This window comes from Tachypleus tridentatus, chromosome 6, assembly GCF_004210375.1.
Source record: "Tachypleus tridentatus isolate NWPU-2018 chromosome 6, ASM421037v1, whole genome shotgun sequence".
Classification (NCBI taxonomy): domain Eukaryota; kingdom Metazoa; phylum Arthropoda; class Merostomata; order Xiphosura; family Limulidae; genus Tachypleus; species Tachypleus tridentatus.
The window spans coordinates 86,231,352-86,252,906 of NC_134830.1; the positions used below are offsets into that span (position 1 = coordinate 86,231,352).

The window sequence follows — 21,555 nt, forward strand, 5'->3', positions numbered from 1 at the left end:
TTCTCCCATTTTTTGTGATGGGTTGACAATAATCCACGAGGCAGTGATAATTTTCCTGTAATTTTGAGAGAGACTGGCTGTGGTTGATGTAAACTGGCCCTCTTTCACTGCTCTCGTAGAACTTGATTTGCCATCGTCTGTAAGCCATCAATAGACGACTGTGGGGCAACAGTAACTGACTGTATTGTACAAGCAGCTGCTCACTGTAATTTTAAAACCTTGACACATTTTCCACGATATCCTCGTCTGTGGTGGAATCTTGCTTGCCACATGGCATGGAAGGATAAAAAATGGGCCTGGGATACTTGCTGTAGATATCCCACACTCTCAAACCACAATGCCTTCCAGCAAGGCCCATGCTCTTGCTCTCTGGTGGTCAGGAAGTGGCTGATACCTGGAGCATTGTTGATTCTCTAGGTGAAAGCTTTTGCCAGGTATCTAGCACTTCTGCCTCTTCTTCCACCTTTTTAGTCATCAAGACTTGAGCAGAGCAATCACCTCTTTCCTTTAGAGCTTATTGTCTCTATGATTATAATTGTCTCTTTACACTGGTGGAACTCAAACTAGCCCTTCATCAGTCTGGCAGTACATTGGCTAGACTTGATGATATGCACTACAAGATGCTGCTCTATCTATCTCTTGCTTCTCTTGCTATCCTTCTGGTTGTTTTTAATTGGATCTGGCAGGAGAATGTTATTCCTGATGCCTGGTGCCAGGCTATTGTCCTGCCTTTCTCCAAGCCAGGGAAAGATCCCCAGATTTCTTCAAACTACTGTCCAATTGCTTTGACATGCTGTCTCCGTAAGACCTCAGAGAGAATGGTTAATGCTCATTTCATTTTGTTCCTTGAATCCAACAATCTCCATCCACCCAGTGTAGGTTCTGATGACAACATCCACTGTGGACCACCTGATTTGACTCAAAACATCAATCAGAGAAGCCTCCTTTCTCAAATGACAACATCTTGTATCAATTTTCTTTTAACATTGAGAATGCTTATGATATAACATGGAGGTATGGCATTTTGCAAGATCTCCATTTATATGGGTTATATGGCCATTTGCTCATTTCTGTTAAACATTTTTAATAGACAGGTTATTCCAAGTTCATGTGGGTTCAATACTTTTCTGTTCTTATCTATATGAATTTGGAGTCCCTTGGGGGAGTGTTTTGAGTGTCACACTTTTCAGTATAAAGATTAAAGCCATCACTGAACAACTCCCTCTTACTGTTGCAAATGGGCTCTATGTCATGATCAAATATATCTCATGTCAGTCATCGAACATGAGGTATATTGAGTGGTAGCTACAGACTGCTCTCAAACATTTATTGAAGTGAACCACAACAAATGGCATTAACTTCTCTCTCTCTAAAACCATTTGTATGCACTTTTTCTGCCAACGGGGTGTTCACCCTGATCCTGAACTCTGTATCGGTGAAGTTGTGCTGCCTGTGATCCCTGAAACAAAGTCCTTGTGGCTTATCTTTGACCGTAAGCTGATTTTTATACCACACATCAAGCAGCTAGGGGTCAAATGTACAAGAGCATTGAATACACTCTGTGTTTTCTCTTCCATCACTTGGGAAATGGATCTATGTTCTATGCTAAAGACATATCATGCTCTTATTTGATTGAAATTCGACTGTGGATCACTGGTCTATGGCTCTGCCAGAATCTTGCCTTTAAAGATGCTGGAACCCATTCATCATCAAGGACTTTGGCTCTGCACTGGGGCTTTCCGCACTTTCCGAGTTCAGAGCTTATACATAGAGTCTCATGAACCTTCCTTGTGCCTCTGCCGTTTGCAACCATCTTTACTATATGCTTTGAAACTTCATTCCTTGCCAAAGCATCCCACCTGGGGTTGTGTTTTCCTTCCTTGGTGGGCCATACTTTTTCAGAACAGACAGTCTGCCATGCCTCCTTCTGGCCTTTGTTGGTGCAGTTGGATGAATTGGGTCTGTCCTTGGGTAACATTGCTGTATCCACTGGTCAGCCCATCCCACCATGGCTTCTTACAGTTCCCAAATGTGACCTATCTTTAAGTCATTTGAGAAAAGCAGACACTCCGGATTAGAAATACTGTCTGTTTTTTGCTGAACATCTTTCAAACCATCCTTCCATTCCTATTTATACAGATTATTTGAAATTGGGTGACTGGTGGTTTGTTGGGGTTCAGTGGTTGTGCACAGAATCCCCTCTATAGCTTTCATGTTCCCTGCTAAACTGTATGCCATTTCTCTTGCCCTGGATTACATTGAAGCTAGACAGTACTCAAATTGCACTATTTGTACTGACTCACTTAGTTCTCTACTGGCTCTGGAATCAATCCACGTTAGTTCACACCCTGTTCTCACTGATATTCAAAAGTTACTGGCCCATTTCTCTTTAACATGTACTTCTATCCAGTTTTCTGGATACCAGGCCACATTCTGAGAACATTCTAAGCTGTTGACTGGTTATTCACATGTCATATATTAAAATAAGTGTATACAAGGGACTGTTTTAAAAATGGATAAAGGTGAATGAAGCCACTGTCTTTGATTCAGTACACAAGACATATCTCAGCACAGTAAAAAGATATGAAGTTCTTATTTTATATTTTAGCTTATTAATATTAGTAATTTGAGTTCCCAATTTGTATGGAACTATAGATTTAGTATTTTGACATCACAAACATTTATTTTTAACCAGTGCTATATTCAACATACCACATACACTACTGGCCATAATCTTAAGGCCAATGAACATGAAGAAAAAATACGCATTTTGCATTGTTACACTCAACCACTTATTTGAGTAGAGTTTCGAAAGATGAAAATAAAAAAGGGAAAATAAAAATAAAATTTTTAGCATTTAATAGGGAAAATGTGAACACTATGAAATTAGTCTAAATACTAGCTGGTCAAAAGTTTAAGACTATACCAAAAACGAAGTCCAAAACAGGGTAGGAAATGCCCAACAAAAGGTCTCAGTAGTGAGTTGCACGGCCGTCATTGCGAATAACTGCAAACATTTGCTTTGGCATGGTTGGTATAAGCATTTGCAGAAGGCTGGCTGGAATGTTATTCCAAGTGGTGAAGATGGCTTCACGAAGATCATGTACTGTTTGGAATTGATGTCCATTTCTATAGAATTCCCTTGCCATCCACCCTAAACATTTTCAATGGGGTTCAGTTTGGGTGAACACGCTAGATGGTCCTAAAGAATCATGTTATTTACCATGAAGAAGTCCTTTGTCCTGCAGGCATTGTGGATTGCAGCATTGTCCTGCTGAAAGATCCAGTCATTTCCACACAAGTGAGGGCCTTCAGTCAATAAGAATGCTCTCTCCAACATGTCAGTGTAGCCAGCTACTGTTTGACACCCCTGTATAACCTGAAGCTCCATTGTTCCATGCAAGGAGAATGCACTCCAGATCATGATGGAACCTCCTCCACTGTGTAATGTAGAAAATGTCTCCTGTTTGATATCTTTATCGTGCCAGTAACGTTGGAAGCCATCTGGATCATCCATGTTAAATTTTTTCTCATCAGAGAACAAAACCTTCTTCCACTTTTCTATGTCCCATGTTTAGTGCTTCTCAGCAAAGTTTAACCAAGCTGGTTTGTGGTGTGGAAGGAGGCATGGCCTTTGAAAACATTTACAGTTTTTAAAGCCTTTCTCTTGCAGATGCTGTCTTATTATTCTTGAGCTGCATTCTGCATTCGTAAGGGCCTTAATCTCCTTTGACGATTGGCTGGTGTCTTGCTAGACAAGCATCGAATCCTCCTGCGCAACGCCGGCAAAATTATCTTGGGCTGACTACTTGAAATTCTCATTCCGTATTCCTCAGGGTCTTTTAAGAAATTTGCAACAGCAGTTTTACTACATTGAATCTCACCAACGATGGCATGTTGAGAGAGATCTTGCTTTTGTAGCTCGATAATTTTGCCACGTTCAAACTCTGTCAACTTTTTAGCCTATGCCATGTTTTTACCCAATGTAACACAGATGTTAGTGGGAGATATTGACAATGCTAATGCTTGAACACAAATGACTAAATTTCATTACGTGTTTACCGATTAATACTTCATTTCAGTATGGTCTTAAACTTTTGACCAACTAGTATTTAGGCTAATTTCATAGTGTTCACATTTTCCATATTAAATGCTAAAATAGTTTTTCATTTTTCTTTTTTTCTATTTTCATCTTTCGAAGCTCTACTCAAATAAGTGGTTGAGTCTAACAACGCTAAATGCATATTTTTTCATTATGTTCATTGACCATAAGTTTTTGGCAAGCAGTGTACCTCATTAAAATCTATATTTTGGTGTGTTCTTTTAATATTTCTTTTAAATTGAGAAGTTAACTCATCTATAATGTTAAAGTTTTGAATTATAATCTACAGTTTGATTCCAAACTTACAGAAATAAATTCATAAAATAGTAATTCATTAAAACTTTTGAATGCAAGTCAACAAAAGAGATGAAATGGCTTTTGATCCATGAACCATCACAAAAAGGTTAAATGTTCTTGTTTTCAACTATGAATGTTATACTATTAAGACAATATAGCTTATTATTGTGACAGTTGTTAATGGTATAGACAGGTATATATTACACTGTATGATAACATGTATAATAAGAATTATTCATTGCTTACTGTACAAGGATTTAAACTGGACTATAAGACCTTCATGCTGATATTCGTGTAGATGTTTTAATGAGTTTTATAATGTTTTTATGATGCGACTATACTAGCTATAGGCAGTCACTTTTCATTTTGAATAAAGGATATTACAGAATTACCTGTATGAGAGTAAAAATATCTTAAGTAAATGTGTCAAATAACATTTCTAAATGTCTGTTCATAGTGAAAACTAATAAGAAATGTGTATGTGTAAAACTATTTTTATATTTTGTGAGTTTAGGATATTCAGAAAAAGGAGCACATTATGTCTGAAGAAGACATGCAAGGATTTATATCTGAGGGTGCTAATATTTTACTGCAAAGACTCCTGGTTAGAAAGGGACTTCAAGAACCAACCAGCTTCAAATCTCTTGACTCAGAGTGTAAACTTTGTATAGTAATGTATGTAAGTATATTTTGGTAATTTTTGTATTTTATTTACACAAGATGTGTGCAGAGTTATTTTGCATTTGTTAGAAGACTGCACTAGTTAAATTTGTGTGTCTGTAATCATTACAGTAAAGACTCAAAGAATATGTACTGATATCTAAATGCACTTGCCTGCCAACTTTCTGATTATTAATATGACTGCGTTTAATAATGAGGCATTTAAAATACATAAATGATATGTATATAATCAAATATTAATAATTTTCTCTACCTTTAGATAGTAATTGTCTTTAATAAAGAGAATACCTTGTGTGGAGTGACACCTTGCCATCATCATTGTTTTATGACAGATGTTAGTTGTGTAGATATTAACAACATATTGAAAATAAACTTTCAATTTCTTCAGTAAGTTTACCTGTATAATATAATTTTAGCAAGTGTTATCTGTTTGACAAATTTCTATACTTTTGAATATGTTATAAAAGTTATAATTGCAATATGGAACCAAAAAAGTAATAGCAGCAACATTTGCAGTGAACAGTAATTATAATGTAAATGTTTTAGATGCAAAAGTCATTTAAAAAAAATAATTAAACCAACAGCTACTGTAATCAACAAAGAGAAACATCCATAGTTCATGAAAATCCTTGAATGTAATGCAATTTTATAAAAACGAAACAAACAATGTTGGAATATTTTTAGGTAGTACTGGAAAAATATATACAAAGTTTAACTCTAATGCTTTTATTTTTCGACATTTGCTATTGGTGACCAGCTATACCATTGTATTTATCACAGTTTCACAAAACACTATCTCAGGGAAATGTGACTTGTAAAATAGAAAATTTGGTGACATGGCAACACCAGTCAGTAACATTGGATATTTATATCCATCTGCAAGTGAACAGATGTCACATAACCATTATTGAAATAATATTGTTAGCATAAAATTAGCTCAAGTTTGACAGAGATCTTAAATTATCATAATGCTGAAAAAAAGAGGACATTTAAAAATTTTTCTCATTCCATCTTCAGGAGAAGCATTTCAGAAATAATTACCTCTGCCACTGAAGGTGGACAGAGGTTGTTTTCACCTATACGTGTATGTATTTGTCAGCAAAATTTCTTGAAAATGGTAAATGGATTTGGATAAAAGTTGGTGTAAACTTGGACTGTAATACAACTCAGAAGGATCAAACTAAAAGAAATGAAAAATCCCTATCTATTAACATGGGAACCACTTGGTCACCAAATTTTTGTTCTAGAAGTTAGTAAAAAGTGATTGGATTTGAGGAAAATTGGTGGAAGTGTGGAGAACATTATTCCTCATTGTCCTGCAAAAATGGTTCATGTTAATTGATAATAACATGTTTTTGTATTATTTGAGAGCTGAATATGATCAATGTAATGTGGCTGAGGTATGTGCTCTAGGGGTGTCCCTCTAGTTAAGAATGTTTTTAGCCTAAGTTCTTCACGATTTATTGTTTAAAATTCACAAGTAAAAAATAAAATGGAAATGCAAATCCAGACAGTATAAAAGAATGAGTGTCAGAAACTTAATCTTTATGCATGAAATACTTGCATGTTTGCCATTAAACATGATCCATCAGTTTATCTGATCAGTTTACCTCTTTCACAGTGTTTGACCTATAGATCAAGATATTTTAAGTGATATATTGAGTCAAATTACTAAATATTTTGGTGACAATCATCTGCTTTAAAGTGGCAGTTAGAACTGTACCTACAGGTATGTTTCTTGATGAAACTTTGTAGAATGGATGGAAACTGCCTGTTGTGGAGACACAAAGTTTCATCATGAATACTCTGCCTATACAATCTATCAAATAATAGGTATGTTTCTGATATTATTTTGTCTCTGTGTTCATTAGTATTGGAATGGGTGTCAAAAATCCTACCTTAATACTAAGTTTGTTATTTGGGTGGGTATCTAGGTGCCCAAAAAATTTCTAATCACTCTTAACATAACAGTTTCTAAGATGCAGAAGAACAAAAAATGAGGTTAAGTGTCATCTACAGTCGACAGCAACAAGTATGGATTGTGTAAGGTAAGTCAAGGTTAGATTAGATAGAGTAAATAATAATGATATAATAAAACTGTTTCACAAGGCATACACATGAGCAGCTTGGAGTAGCTCATGAGTAAGGTAATTCATTAGCATAATGTGAGTTGCACGTTCTCTAAATGATTTACAGCTTATAATGGCACAAATAGTAGTTACACATGACTCAAAGAACAATTAAACAATAAAATGTACTTAAATAGATGTATACAGTTACTAGTTTAAAGCTACTGAGGATAAACAAATGTAATTTCATATTCAATCAAATTGACTAACTACACAGAGTTAGAAGAGAGAAAATAATAGATAAAATATAAAGTTTTAGTGAAGTGCAAACATCTGAAATGTATTTAGGAGGTTTCAGAGATTACATGAATGAAATCTGAGATTTTTGCAATGGAGAAAATTATCTTTTAATGTTAACATGAAAGTCATTACACAAACAGATTATTCAAAACAAGTGCTCAACATTGTTATTTTTCTTGGATGTGAAAGACATTATGTTTATTGAGACTGGCAAATTTTATGAAGATTTACACTATATTAAAAGTTAGTAGTATCAAAGCCATGTAGACTTTGAGTAGAAAGAGATCACATGGTCCCACAAATTAACTTAGCCTGTGTTGAGGAAGTTAATATGGTATAAGTAAATTTTGAGAGTTGCTTGTAATGAATAGTTGAATAACTTGATTTATAAAGTTTTCAAGGATTTTTGTACACTTAAAAATTTGTAACAAACTAACAGTGTCACTGTCCCACCACTAGGATTTAATCTGAATCTCTCACTATGATTGCTTCTATTTTCATTTTTACTCCTTGTGTTCTAACTTTTTGCTTATTATTCTTTCTTAAAAATGAAGTTTGTCTCCAGCTTTATTTACACTACCTTGCATTGAACATAGTATAACTTTTGTCATAAGAGCTGGGTGACAATCATAATTGGTGAGCACCTGGGTTTCTGGTGAAAACATTAATGTTTATATTAGTTTTTTCATTCAGGTCTAAACTGAATGAATTTTTTAAAAACTGGTTCATAATTTATTTTTAAATTGTATTATAATATCGTGTGATGACTGATAAATATGCATCAATATAAAATAAATGATCTAAAACAATTACTGTTTTAAATGTTACTTTAACTTAGTGTGTGTTAAAAAAAACTTACATTCTGGACATGTATTAAAATGTAAATGTTTTATTGACCCTCAGTGTTTCATATTAAATGGAATTTAGCAGTAAAGTGAGAAAACATTTAAAAAGTATGGTACAGTTGTGTGGGAAAACCATAGTGGTAAACAAGATTGTAAATTGAATGACCAAGACCAACTTAACATAATGTTTAAAGTACAATAAAGAACATATTGGTTCATCTTGGCTATTCCATCCTCTAAGTGAAATTAAACAAACAAACAAACAAACTTGCCATTATCATTCATATATCTATCAACCTTTCTTTTAAGTCAATCAAATTTACTGCCACCACAACATTCAAAGGTAACCCATTCCATAAGTCAACCATCCTATTTGAAAAAAAAATTGACTTAAGACCACTTCTACCTTGCCTAAGTCTATATTTGTGTCTCATAGTTCTGTGATTATCATTGTTAATTATGAAATGGAAAGATGTACATACCTTTTAAATTTTCATGGAATAGATTTGAAACTTCTTTTTGCCATGCGCATAATTTCATTTCTTTGTTTTCACTTAGTTTATTTTTAATTATCCCTTCAAATTGTTTTATTCTTGTTGTTAAAACTGTCAAAGTGATCTCACAATACACTGTTATTGTACAAGGCATCTCATGAACAAATTCAAAATATCTAGCTTACACATATGAATGACACCATTTTGCTTAGACATTTTGAAAACTCAAACTACAAGTTAAACATATGAAATTATAAACATTTTAAATATGGATTTTAAAATGTGAATAATACATAATTAATTAAGATATAAATGTAAAACCTAAATGCCATCTAATTGTGTAGCAAACTAATACACATAATGTGAGAAACATTTGCCAAGCACTACATACACCTCAAGAGAACAATGGATTATTTTTTTTTTCTATTTCGTGCTACAGATCCATACACAGGTAGAGGTTTCTTCAAGCTATAAATGAATAGTTTGAAATCTGCTCTTTCTTTCAGTTTTAAACATTCCATTCAACATAAACTGTTGGAATGGCTGACCTTAAACTTATAAATATTAAAATGTTCTTTCACACTGACATAAATCCTTGGAAGTTTCTTGTCTCCTAATGAGAGATGGTTAGAAATCTACTTTAACCACCTTTGCTGACAGTTTATATTAGCTTCTCACTGTTTCTTGTCTAAGAGCACTTGAACTTGAGAATTTCAGTCACAAGTGGATCATGTGACAGCAATATTTGCAGTTTTAATTGCTATTTGAGATGGGTTTTTTTTTTAGATAATTGTAGAAAATGTAGATAATATATAACCTTAAATTATACGATACTTGTAAATAGTAATTTCATTAAAATACATTTATAGTAAAATAGTTTAATTCAGTTTTTAACTTGGTAAAATCTCATGATGTGCAGAAAGGGGTTTAAAGAGTAAGTTGGAGTCATAGGGTTAATGGAAGAGTATGAAAGTGGTCTTAGTAACTATTGTTTTATTGGTTTGATTGGCAGGATTACATGTTGCATGTTTATCAGCCAGTCAAGTACATGTTGACTCATTTTTCTATTGGCAAATTCAAATAGTATGTTTAATAAATGTTATTTGATTTTGGTTAGATGCCATTTGTTTTTTGAGCTTTATCTCTTTTTAATAAAAGTTAGGAAAAGTTAAAGTAGACTAAATAATGAAAAATGTTAGTGCTTTGTCTTGTTTCATACTTGTTTTGTTTTTTTTTCTGTAATATTTGTTTTTGATAACTGATGTGGTCAAATTGTGTTTAGAAAAGTGCAATTTCCATCCACTATGGCTGAATTTCAACAATTACGCTAATTAACTACAAGAGTATCAACAGAATACCTTACATATTCTGTAATATAAAAAAGCATCAAAAACAATTCAATTGAATGGGTGTTCTTATGAAAAAGAAAGCAGCTGTAATAGTGCAATATAGTGTTGATCACCTTGAGTAAATATCTAAAAAATTATACCTTATAAGGCCTGTATTATTTATTTATTCCTCATAAGGTGCCTCTCAGTGGCACAGCAGTATGTCTGCAAACTTACAATGCTAAAATCTGGTTTTATGTATGCATGGTGGGCAGAGCATAGTAGCCCATTGTGTAGCTTTGTGTGAAATTAGAAACAAACAAACAAAAATCTTGGTGTATCAAACCTTGTTGCCACACTAACATAAGTAACTAATAAACATTTCATATGATCAACTTTAAAAAAACTTGCACTATTAAAAACAATTGCATGTATGTGTTTTCTTGCATAGTATGTAACTCATCTCACAAGATTAGCTATTCTTGTCCAGTACTGTCTTCTATATGCATGCCTTTTTCTTTATGCATGCCACAAGTCTTCTGCTCATACTTATTGGAATCAAATGATTGTAACATGTCTCAGGAAAATCATTATGCATTACTTCTCCCCCAGTTGGAGTATGACATGCTCATGTGATACAGCAACTCTCTCTATAAGCCTCTACCAAACTATTATTTCTCATTTGGCAGAACTTCTGCTCGAACATGTTCCTCTATTTGTTTTCATAAAACATATATTGTTGATTCTTGCTCTTGAGAATCTTAAGAAATTTAGAGAACAGGCAAGACTTGCAATACACATGCAATAATTGCATGACTAAGATGTTCTTCAAAAGCTGGGACAGGTTTCAAAGGAGTAATGAGAATTTTCTGCTTTGCTTTTCTGATCAATTGACAGTTATGAAAAGTTTTACAAACCAGGGAAATATCTTGTTTAATATTTGGCCAAAAGAAATGTTCATAATTTTGTCACACATTTTGTTGACACTTAGGTGACCTCTCATGGGAAGTTCATTGGCAACTTTCAATATTTCAGAATATGTTTTGAAAAAAACTTTTGATAAACTTGCGGTCCAGTCCTTTGAAGCTGGTAAATTTTGGTGGTTTCATTTTCTCATAAGCACACCATTTTTGAAAAAGTAACCATTTGAAACTTTCTCCAGTTCATCTTTTGGGGGTGCATATTTAAATAGTGTAAAGTAAAGAGACCTGTGGATCCTTTTCTTGTTCATTATCAGTTTACTTCTAGTAAATGGAACTTCAACTAGTGAACTAGGTCCCTCACGTTTATCATTTTCGCACACCAGTGAATTGTCACAAGGATAATAATTATTCACAAGATCCCTGATAGACCCAAGAAAATGTTTGAGACAAATCTATAATTTTTTCTTCTGAACATATCTATCATTTCTTCTTTTTTTTTTTTTAGCTTAATTTCTTAGTCTGAGCTTGAGTCCCAGCACACAAGGGAAACACATCTAGATTCTCCTCAACAACAACATTCTTAGATGAACTGGTGATCAGCTTGCTAACCATTTTTGGTTCAGCAACAACTTTTCCCAGCCAATTTGTTTCCCAAGAATAATGATAAACCCTTAATTGGCAGAGTAAATCTTACTCCATCTACATCTGGTCCAAAAACTAGGTCATTTGTTAAATACAAATTATGAAGAGAAACATTAACAAAGCCACCCTCAATATCCTGAGCAACAATAGACTCACCAGTGGCAGAACTTGAATTTAAAGGTAATATACCCTCTAACAACAATGATTGAGTTGCTGCAGTATAATGTAAAATATATATGAATATCAGATTAGCATTATCATTTGTCAAAGACAATGAAAAAATGGACACAAAAGGTCTAAATTCCTCCTTAACTTCATCATCCTTTTTATCAATGGCCAAATCAACAACATTGGTTGATTTGGTGAAACTACGTCTATATATGGATACAAATGCACTAGGTATTGCCTTTGTTTCTTTTTTTTCAAACTCCAACAATCAGACATAACTTGACCAGGTTTTTACAGAAATGCTAGACAAGCTTTAATGGTTTTGATTATTCCATGTCTGGTAAGATTTCAAACAAGAGGAGCTGTATTTTTTTTAGAAGAAAAACCTGAACTGATTTGATTGAACATATATATTGGTTTTTGTTTAAATAGTAGGAATTTCTTTTTATGAAAAGTTGTTTCAACTTTCTTTTCATTAAATTAAGTTTTAGGATCATCTCTTGTACAGCATTTAATTTCTGTAATTAAACAAGCTATTGTTGAAACTATTGCCAATATACATACAATTACACCATCAGTCAAAATAAATTTTTTGTGGGCAAATTCAATACAAGTTTGTCTGTCTTGCTTGCAATAACCTTGAAACTTTTGGCGATAAGTCTTCAGTACTAAATTGTATACTTTGAGGGTATTTGCTTTAACCTTATCATAATTGGTGCAGTTTTCTAGAGGGAGAGCAGCATAGGCTTTTTGTACTTTACTAGTTTAAACTTTAATAATAGAGACCATATTTTGGTGGGCCATTCCATAGTTTGGGCAACTTTTTCAAAAAGTTGGAAGTATTTATCCACTTCATTTTCATTAAATGGTGGTACTTTAATATATTGATTGAGTTCATAGTTGCAATTTTGCTTTGTTTGATTGGAATTGAGTCTAATTTTCCATTTTTTCAGTGTAATATCCTCTTTGGCTTCAGTATGGGCTTTCTCTCTCTCTTTTTCAAACTCAGCATTAGCTTGCTCTTTCTGGGCTTTTTTGGCTTTGAGAGATTTTGTTTTCTTACTTCAATACAAGCTTCATTTGTTTGAGGTTTAATTGGATTTTTAATTTTATAACTCATCTCTGATTGATCAGTGGGAACACTAGAGTATTCCCTTAATGCTTCCTCAGAAAAAAATCATCAAGTTGTATTTCAATAATATGCTTTTTTAGTTCATTCTTTCTCTTTGACTTTTTGTTATCAATTTTGAGCAATTCACTTTTGTTATATTTTTCTAGTTGTTCAAAGGAGAGTAATTCAAGAAAACGTTAATAACAGACATGATCAAATCTTATTGGTGCTGGTAAATATAAATTCAGATAAGGTTTGACTTTTAATTTGAAATGAATTTTACCTGTCTTTAAGATCTTGGACACGAGCCCCCAGTTTATTATGTTACTTATTATAATGTATCTTGGACAGTCACTGATTTATTATGTTACGTATGATACATATTAGTTTCAAATAACCTAAAATTTGAATTTAGAAATTAATTAAATGTCAATATATATTAAATTAAAGATGTCTGCTGACAAGATTAGTACACATAGTGTTATTTTTAATACAAATATATTTTAATATACAAACAGCAATGCCATTTATAATAATGATTATTACAAATAGTTATTAAAAACATTGGTTTACATACAAGAGTTTTACAAACTTACAAATTATACTGAGTCTCATATCTGGTCTAGAACTGAATATTTCAATGATGGTCCAGGTCTACAATGAGCAAATTAATTCTGATTTGATATTATTACACCTCACTTAAGACTGGTTGACCTCATGCCACTTATAAGCTCACTTGTTACCAAAGAAGATATTTAATGTGCTTGTAGAAATACTAACATTTAAAGTTAATTCACTGAAGTTGAATATTTTTTAATGTTTGAAATCTGTAAGTGTTCATGGTTATGTTTTATAGTTTTGACAAGCTTCTGAGGCTTGTATTATACTGACAATAGGTGACCAACAATATTCTGTATTTCTTGGCTCATTGATTTATATACTTTAAAGCAAGACTCTGGAATGTTCAACGATATTCCAAGATATGCTATATTTGAGTAATTGATTGTTCTCACATGATATTAATATTATTTTCATTTAGTTGTGGGTATTTTTAGTCACTTTTGAACTACCTTTCAAGCAAAATAGTAAATATATGGCAATTACCATTTCTGGGTTTTACAAAGAAAAATTTTGGTAAAAAGTATTTTGAATGTATTCAGAATATTTTCTTTTTTGGGAATTTCTAATGTTTGTACAATCATTCAGTTATCCTTTTTTATTTTTATTTTTTACATGTGGTAAACCTCTATTGATCATGTGGAGGTTAAATAAGTTGATAATGGTAATAATATTTTTAATAATATCATAGTTGCAATTAGAAATAATTAAGTAAACAGCCCAATAATTTATATATCTTACTTGAATAGGATGAACATAAAAGTAATATTCAATAATTGAGGATTAGAATTATCAGAATATTGTTTTCTGTTTTCTACTGTATTCCATAATGCTAAGTAAACTTCTATGATGTCTTCTAATTTGAGACAACATCTGCTTAAGCCACTGTATTACAATGCAAAAAGCCTAATACTTGTTCTTTCTAATATCATATTCAATTTTCTTTATAGCTGTTTCCAAAACTGTTTTATTAGTTAAATAATCATAAAAGGATAGATGCCAAGATCTGTGCTAAAACTGAGTGAAAAGAGAAGAGAAATGCTTAAAATTCAAGAAGTGGATAATGTATTCTCAAGTGGTTATAGTTTCTTAGTAAATATATAGGTAACCTTTGAAATGAGAAGCAAACAAAGCTGAATAGTACATTTTTATAGGGAAAAGCTACTTGAAGTTGTGCAAAAACATAAACATGAACATTTTATATACAATCTTTCTTCATGAATTACACTAATAAGTTTTAGAAAATTACAAAATACTGACTTAAAAATTTATGGCTGAAATGTGGAAAAAAGTGACATAAGTGAAGAAACAGTTAATAGATTATTTAAATTTTGCTGAGGTTTTGAATGTTGTTGTCTGTAGGGAGGATACTATTGTCTTACTAAAAGGATTTGTATTATTTAGTGAGTTGGGCAAAAAAGTAACAAATGGATTTTGATTATTATAAATTCAAGGTAATCCATGTGGGATATAATGGTTCAAGATATAAACCATCCAAAGAGTGTGGGATTGCAAATAGCAGGGCAAATAGGGTTTAAGATAATATCTACATTAATACTGAGTATGAACACAAGTCTAAAGATATTATAGTCATTGTGTACATCATTGATTTTTCCATATTTGGAGTATTGTGTTCAGTGTTTGGCTCCTTATCTAAGAAAGGGTATTGAATTGTCTGAAAGAGTTCAGAGGAGGGTTGTTAGAATGATGCCTTGGATGTAGAGAATATCATTTGACAGACGTTAAGTTTTCTGAACATGTTTTCTCTTAAAGAAAGAAAACCAGTTTTCTTTCTTAAATAAGGTTTAAGCTTATTAATGGAATTTAAATTGTTGATAAATCTTTTTTTTTCATATTTAATGATGAGAATGGTAGGGGGCACAAATTTTGATAGGGCTGTTTTTCTTTTATAGGACTTGGTTTAATTTAGTGGATAAGACAGTTCAGATAGATCAAAAGATACCTTGTTGTCCTTTAGTTTTATGTAAAAGAAAATTTATTTGCCAAAAGAAATGATGAAAACTTTCCACAACCATTTTCTACTAAAACTATCAAATTTTTGTTGATGAAAATAAACATTATATATTTAAAAACGGCTGGTATGGAATGAAAAAAAATTATGTAGAGGAGTGAACAACGTTTCAACCTTCTTCAGTCATTGTTAGGTTCACAAATGAAAGAAAGAGGTAACTGACTGATAGCTGACCACATGTTTGAAGGGGGTTGTGTAACTGAGTATAGGAATATAGAGGGCATGCTTAGATATTTGATTATATTTATTAATATAGGTATAAAGGTGTTCCTTTGTATTGGTTTATTTTGGGCTTGAGTTGTTGTATAAGTAAGGCTTCTTTAATTTTGCATTTGTTTCTTTGTTTAGTATTTGGGTATTTTTAATGGTTATGTTGTGTTTATTTGATTTGCATGTTTGAAAATGTGTGAAGGTGACTTTGTGTTCTTTGAATCTGGTTTCCATTTTTCTACTTGTTTCTGCAACTTGCAGTTATCAAGATTTATTTTATAAATAATGTTGGTGTGGTGTTTGTCAGTGTAGTTTTTATATAGTATAGACGTTAGTTTTGTGCCTGGTTTTTGAATAAATTTGGTATTAACTGGAATGTCATTTTGTTACTAGTTTTTGTGAAATGTTGGTTATTTTTCTACTGATGTTGGGAATATATGGTATGCAGCAGTATATGGTTTTGTGATTTTTTAATTTATGGGATATATTTACTTTTGTTAGTTGATTTTGCTTTTTGTCTAGGCATGTGCGTATAATGTTTCTATGGTTTGTGGAAGAAACTTATTGATGTTGATGAAGTATTGTTTTATATTGCCTAATTCATTGTTAATTTTATCTGTTGAGCATAGTTTTATGGCTGTTTTTGTTTTGTTTCATTGCTGAGTTCCAAGGAATATATAATCCAGTATGGGTGATTTTTCGGTGGATTTCTGTTTTACAGTGTATCAGTTCTTGTAAGTTTGAGGTTAAGAAATGATATTTGATTGCTTTCTTTCTGTGAAGTTAATGCTGGGATGAATAGAGTTTATGTGATTGAAAAAATTAAGTGTGTGTTCTGTAGATGTGAATCCCACAATTGTGTCATCTACATATCTGTACCAGTATAGTGGTGGATGTGCTGCTGTGTTAATTGCTTGTGTTTCAACTTGTATCATAAAAATATTGGCTAGAACTGGTGATACTGGGTTACCCATGCTTAGGCCGTTTGTTTGTATGTAGTTGTGGTTGTTGAACATGAAGTTTGTCTTCATCATGATGAATTCTATAAGGGTTCCAAACTGGTTGCTGGGAATGTCTATTGATGGGTTAGGGTCTTGGATATAGAGTTCTAAGGCTATCTTGCACGCTTCAGCAGTTGGAACTTCTGTTAAGATAGATTTAACATTGAAACTGGCCACTGAGGCTTTATGATTAAGTTGATTAATATTAAATTTGAAATTAAAAGAGTCTTTGATGAATAAACTGGCTGATGTTACATATTTGGAGAATGCCTATTCTATGTGTTTACCAAGATTGTAATTAAACGATTCATGTGTGGACATTATTGGTCATAATGGACAGTCTGGTTTATAAGGTTTATGGATGCAGTATATTTCTGGTGTGCATGAGTCGGTCTTGCATAGGTAGGAATAAAGTGTTTTTGAAATTGTGTTGGCTTTTTCATTTTTAGTAGCATTTTGTTTAGTTGTGTTTCATGTGTCTTTGTTGTAGTTGTGTGTATTGGTTTAAATTTGTTTGTGTTTGATAGGTTGTTTTTCATTCTTTAGATGTAGTCATTCGTGTTCATTATCACTATAGTGTTTCCTTTATCTGCTTTTAGAATTTTCATGTTTTTGTCTTGTTTTAGGTTTTTAATGGAATTAATGTCTTTTTGTAAGGTTACTTTTTAGTTTTCTGTTTTGTGAAATTATGTTGATGGTTTAGCAAGAAAAAATTTTTGAAAAATTGTTTGAAATGATGTTTATAGGTGTTTCTGGAAAATATAAGTTTTAAATTTTTTCTGTGAAGTTTGGATGTCAATACATTTGTCGAAGTTGTTTTCTTTCCTTTGGTTGTTTTCTTATTTTTGTTTTCTGTGGAAAGTATCACAAGTCTTCTGGCTAGGTCTTCTAAACATGTTTTAATTTCTAAGGTTAGAATGTACCTAAATGCTATTGTGATGTTGGGTCCTTTTTTAAGTAGATGTATCTTGTGTGTGTTTAATTGTCGGTTGGATCTGTTAGTTATGAGATCAGTCAACAGTTTGCCGTGTTGTGAATTTTTTGTTGTTTGCATCTTAGTTTCTCTACTTTTTTTCGTTGTGGCAGATCTTTTTGTTTCTGTCATTCCTGGTGTTGATTTAGTTTATGTTTTATTGTATGAGTCTGTAAATCTTTGGTTTAATGCAGCATGCCAGTTGATGGTCTAGGTTCATTTTTTGTTTATGCAAGTCATGTAGTTCCTTGTATTTTGTGTTCAACATGGCTTAGTTTTTTCTGTAAATTTTGGATAATGTTTGTGCATTGATTGAAATTTTTTGATAGTTTTACCTTTACAAAGTTAGGGGTAACAGAACATACACACTTATATTTAGGTGATCAAGCATATGGATATCTTATATGTGTATTTACTGTACAAAGAAAAACAATAAATAAAACATGCATCTTCACTTGGTAAAGATAGAGGAAATAACAATATCATTGGTATAGAACAAATCATTCTTCTGTACACAGAAATATCCTAGTGCAATGCCAGCCAACATTTTTTTATTTAAATCAGTAAAATGTTGATTTCACACATATTTGCCCTTATTACATTGTTTATTTGTTGTTTTGGATTAGGCTGAAACCAATTTTTTTGTTACAGTGCCAAAACAAATAAGGCAGGTCAGAGTTTTTTTTTAATTGCCTTCTATTAAACATAATATACTGGAAGCAAAAATAATGTTTGTTTTTTGTCTGTAACAAATTAACAATTATTAAGCTCTATCAGTTTTTTCTTTATAGCATATTTACTTCTCTTATGGATTATAGGCTGAAATCCTTTTTTGCTGAAATGCATAATAAATTATGTCATTCCAAAACATACTTATTTCACACTACAACTATTACTTGTTTGCTTAGGGTTTTTTTTGTCTGTCTGTCTGTCTAAGCATTAGTCTGATTTATTCTCATTTTCTCATCTTTTATATCCCCCTTAATTGACCTTGGTAGTATTTATCCTGTGACACTCTCTACCTACATCAGTGCACCCTATGTTGTGGTATTTTATGCAAGTACTTCATTCAAAGAGTGTTATGTTACTGATTTTGTTGGAAAAAAGTACTGGAACAGAATTGATTGTTTATGGCACAGAGGCAAATCTGGTCTCTTCTATCCCATCTCCTATATCTAGTATTGCATATTCATTGGTTAAAACTGTCATTGTTCTTATTCATAGTGAGTTGGAGACGTATATTAGGTTTGGTTGTGTTCCTTCAAGGGTCTAAAGACTGTATTGAAGGCAATTATTGTTATTCTTGAGAGAATTTAGATTTCCTTTTACCTGTGCCTTTTTTTTAGTAAGTTTACAGACTTAAAACACTGGAATCTGGGGTGTGATTACCTATAGTGGATACAGAAGATAGCCCAATGTTGCTTTGTTCTAATAAAGTAAACTTATCTGAATAAGTGTTGTCCCAAACAACAGTAATGATCACAGTCTTTAAATGAAACAAAAAAGGAGGTTGCTTTGGGATAAACTGCCTCTGATTTGTTTTCTTCAGCTGATTCATAGAGTGTGTGATGTTTTTGGTTTTTCCCAGTTGATTTTGAGTCTGCATTTTTGATGGCTGGAAAGTCTGAGGATGTGATTTATGCAGGGAGGTTTACTTCTCAGTTATGTGAAGGAACAGTTATGCATTATTTTTCACAGTTGTCAGAACTACATAATTAAGCCTATCACTGCTAGTTGGAAGTATATTTCAACTCTCAAATACTACATCTGCTCTTCAAAATTAGGGCTTCTAAGGCAGTTTGTAGTTAACCTTAAATGGTCAATGTTCCGTGGTAAAACAGTGGTAAGTCTACTAACATAATTCTCACAATCATCAACATTGATAACAAGGTGGAACCATTGTTAGCATGTACATTGCTTTAATTATTAGGTTCTACATTTATTTCTATTATTTTTTGCTTCTCAACATTTATTGACTCCTACAAGGAATCATAGTTCTACTCCCTTCTGAAGGTCCCATCTCACAACATCTGCCCCTCCAAACATTGATACCAAAAATAGATTATGTCCATATCCAAATGTTCTGCTGCTCAGTTGGAACACCATCATTGTTTATTGTATGTCTTTGGGGGTCTGTGGGGGCATGGCTCTGAGAATTTCTGGATGTGTTGTCATTTTAAATATAGATCTGTGGGCACTTCATGTCTGTTCTTGAGTAAGGAGTAGTTCAGTTTACATTTTCATGACCATTATTCATCCAACCTGTAGGGTTTTTGTCACCTGCAAATCCTTGGGAGTTGGAACTTAATTTTAGGACTGTTAACTGTTTGTTGGTCTAGGGGTAGTGACAAAAGTCATGCTAGCTCTTCCAGGGTTTTATTCCTGTGGGTTGCTTAGCCTGAGAAGATAGGAGGTTGGTGTCCAGTCATCAGTCTTTCTCATCTATGTTGATTTTTAGATTCTCCAAGGTTAGCATGCTACTCATTCCTCAATTATGTTTTTCTTGTTTGTTTGTTTTTACTGGAATTGTGAATATTCAAGTTTTTTGTAGGCTGTTTTTATCCACACAATGCTATAGTAGTGGCATTTTTTTGCAAACGAGGGTCAGGTACTGCTATTTAGTGTTTTTGCTTTCAGACTAGTATTGACATCACACAGTTTCTGCTGATTCATACTAGTTTTCTCTCATCATCTCTCTTCCCTAGCACTGTGCATGTGCCATTTCATAAACAATTGGTTACTAGTTGCATGATCTTATCAATTGTTAGAGTGTTACACCCTTATTATACTTTGAGAAATAACCAAAACAGGATTCATTCTCTTTCCTCAACTCAATATTGGAGCAGTCTGGTTTTTAATTTTTCACATCTCTCATCCAGGCTCAGCTGTTCCAAATCAACTTTACACTATGGAACAGGAAGCTGTCTTCCCTCTCCTTTCCCCACTGCACATATGGGTCTTTCTCTTTCAGGACTACAGGTATCATTCAAATGCCTCATGCATTTGGGATGAGTGAACAAGTGATCCTTTCAATGGTTTTTATGGGACCAAAGGATCATATCAATTCAATTATTACCTATTCTTCAATCTTGAGGGGTTTTAAATCTAGACACTACAAGATATGGGTTCATCTGCTGCCACCTCATCCAGAGTTCCATCTCTTCATGACTACCTTACTTCAGCAATGAAGTGCAAATATCAACAGTCAAGAATTCCAGTATCTGTACACAATGTTTTAGTTTCTTGTGCTCTTCAAAAGAGCAAAACCTTATGTTTTGGGTTTATTAAGGGAAAAAACCTTCAGGTTTCACTCAGACAATTCCATGTTGGTGTCTTTTGTTTCCCATTGAGGAGGTGTTTGGTCCAGTGCTCTTTGTTTTCAACCTTGGATCTCCTTTCTCAGGACCACTCCTCTCATGTCATCCTACTAGTTTTCCATGTTCCATTAATAATGACTGTAGTAACGGATAAATTGTCTCAACCCAAACAGGTTCTTTCAGCATAATAGATGCTACATTGCAAGGCTCTCTTGGATTGGCTGTCATTTTGCAACACTGAAGATTGATGGGTTAGCAACTTATTGTAATAACCAGCTGCTTGTAACTTAATCTCCAGTATCTCATCTTTAGGCTCTAGCAGTGGGCATATTCTGTTAGGACAGGATAGGATTACAACTCTAGGGCTTCTGTCCAATTCATATGTTACTCAAGGGTCCTTTTGATAGCATCTGCTTAGCCACTACATCTTAATTTCTGGTTCTA

At 32.9% G+C, this 21,555-nt stretch overlaps 1 protein-coding gene across 4 annotated transcripts in view; it reads left to right on the plus strand.

Annotated features, from left to right (window-relative positions):
• LOC143252955 (ciliogenesis-associated TTC17-interacting protein) overlaps positions 1 to 21,555 on the plus strand; it is an 86,095-nt gene that overhangs the window by 27,322 nt on the left and 37,218 nt on the right. For all 4 annotated transcript variants that reach the window (XR_013029271.1, XM_076505903.1, XM_076505901.1 and 1 more), the window contains one exon: positions 4,914 to 5,078. Coding sequence is in view for 3 of the 4 variants with exons in the window: in XM_076505903.1 (XP_076362018.1) it covers positions 4,914 to 5,078 (165 nt within the window). In the remaining variant the exon portion in view is untranslated. The remainder of the gene's footprint in view (positions 1 to 4,913; positions 5,079 to 21,555) is intronic.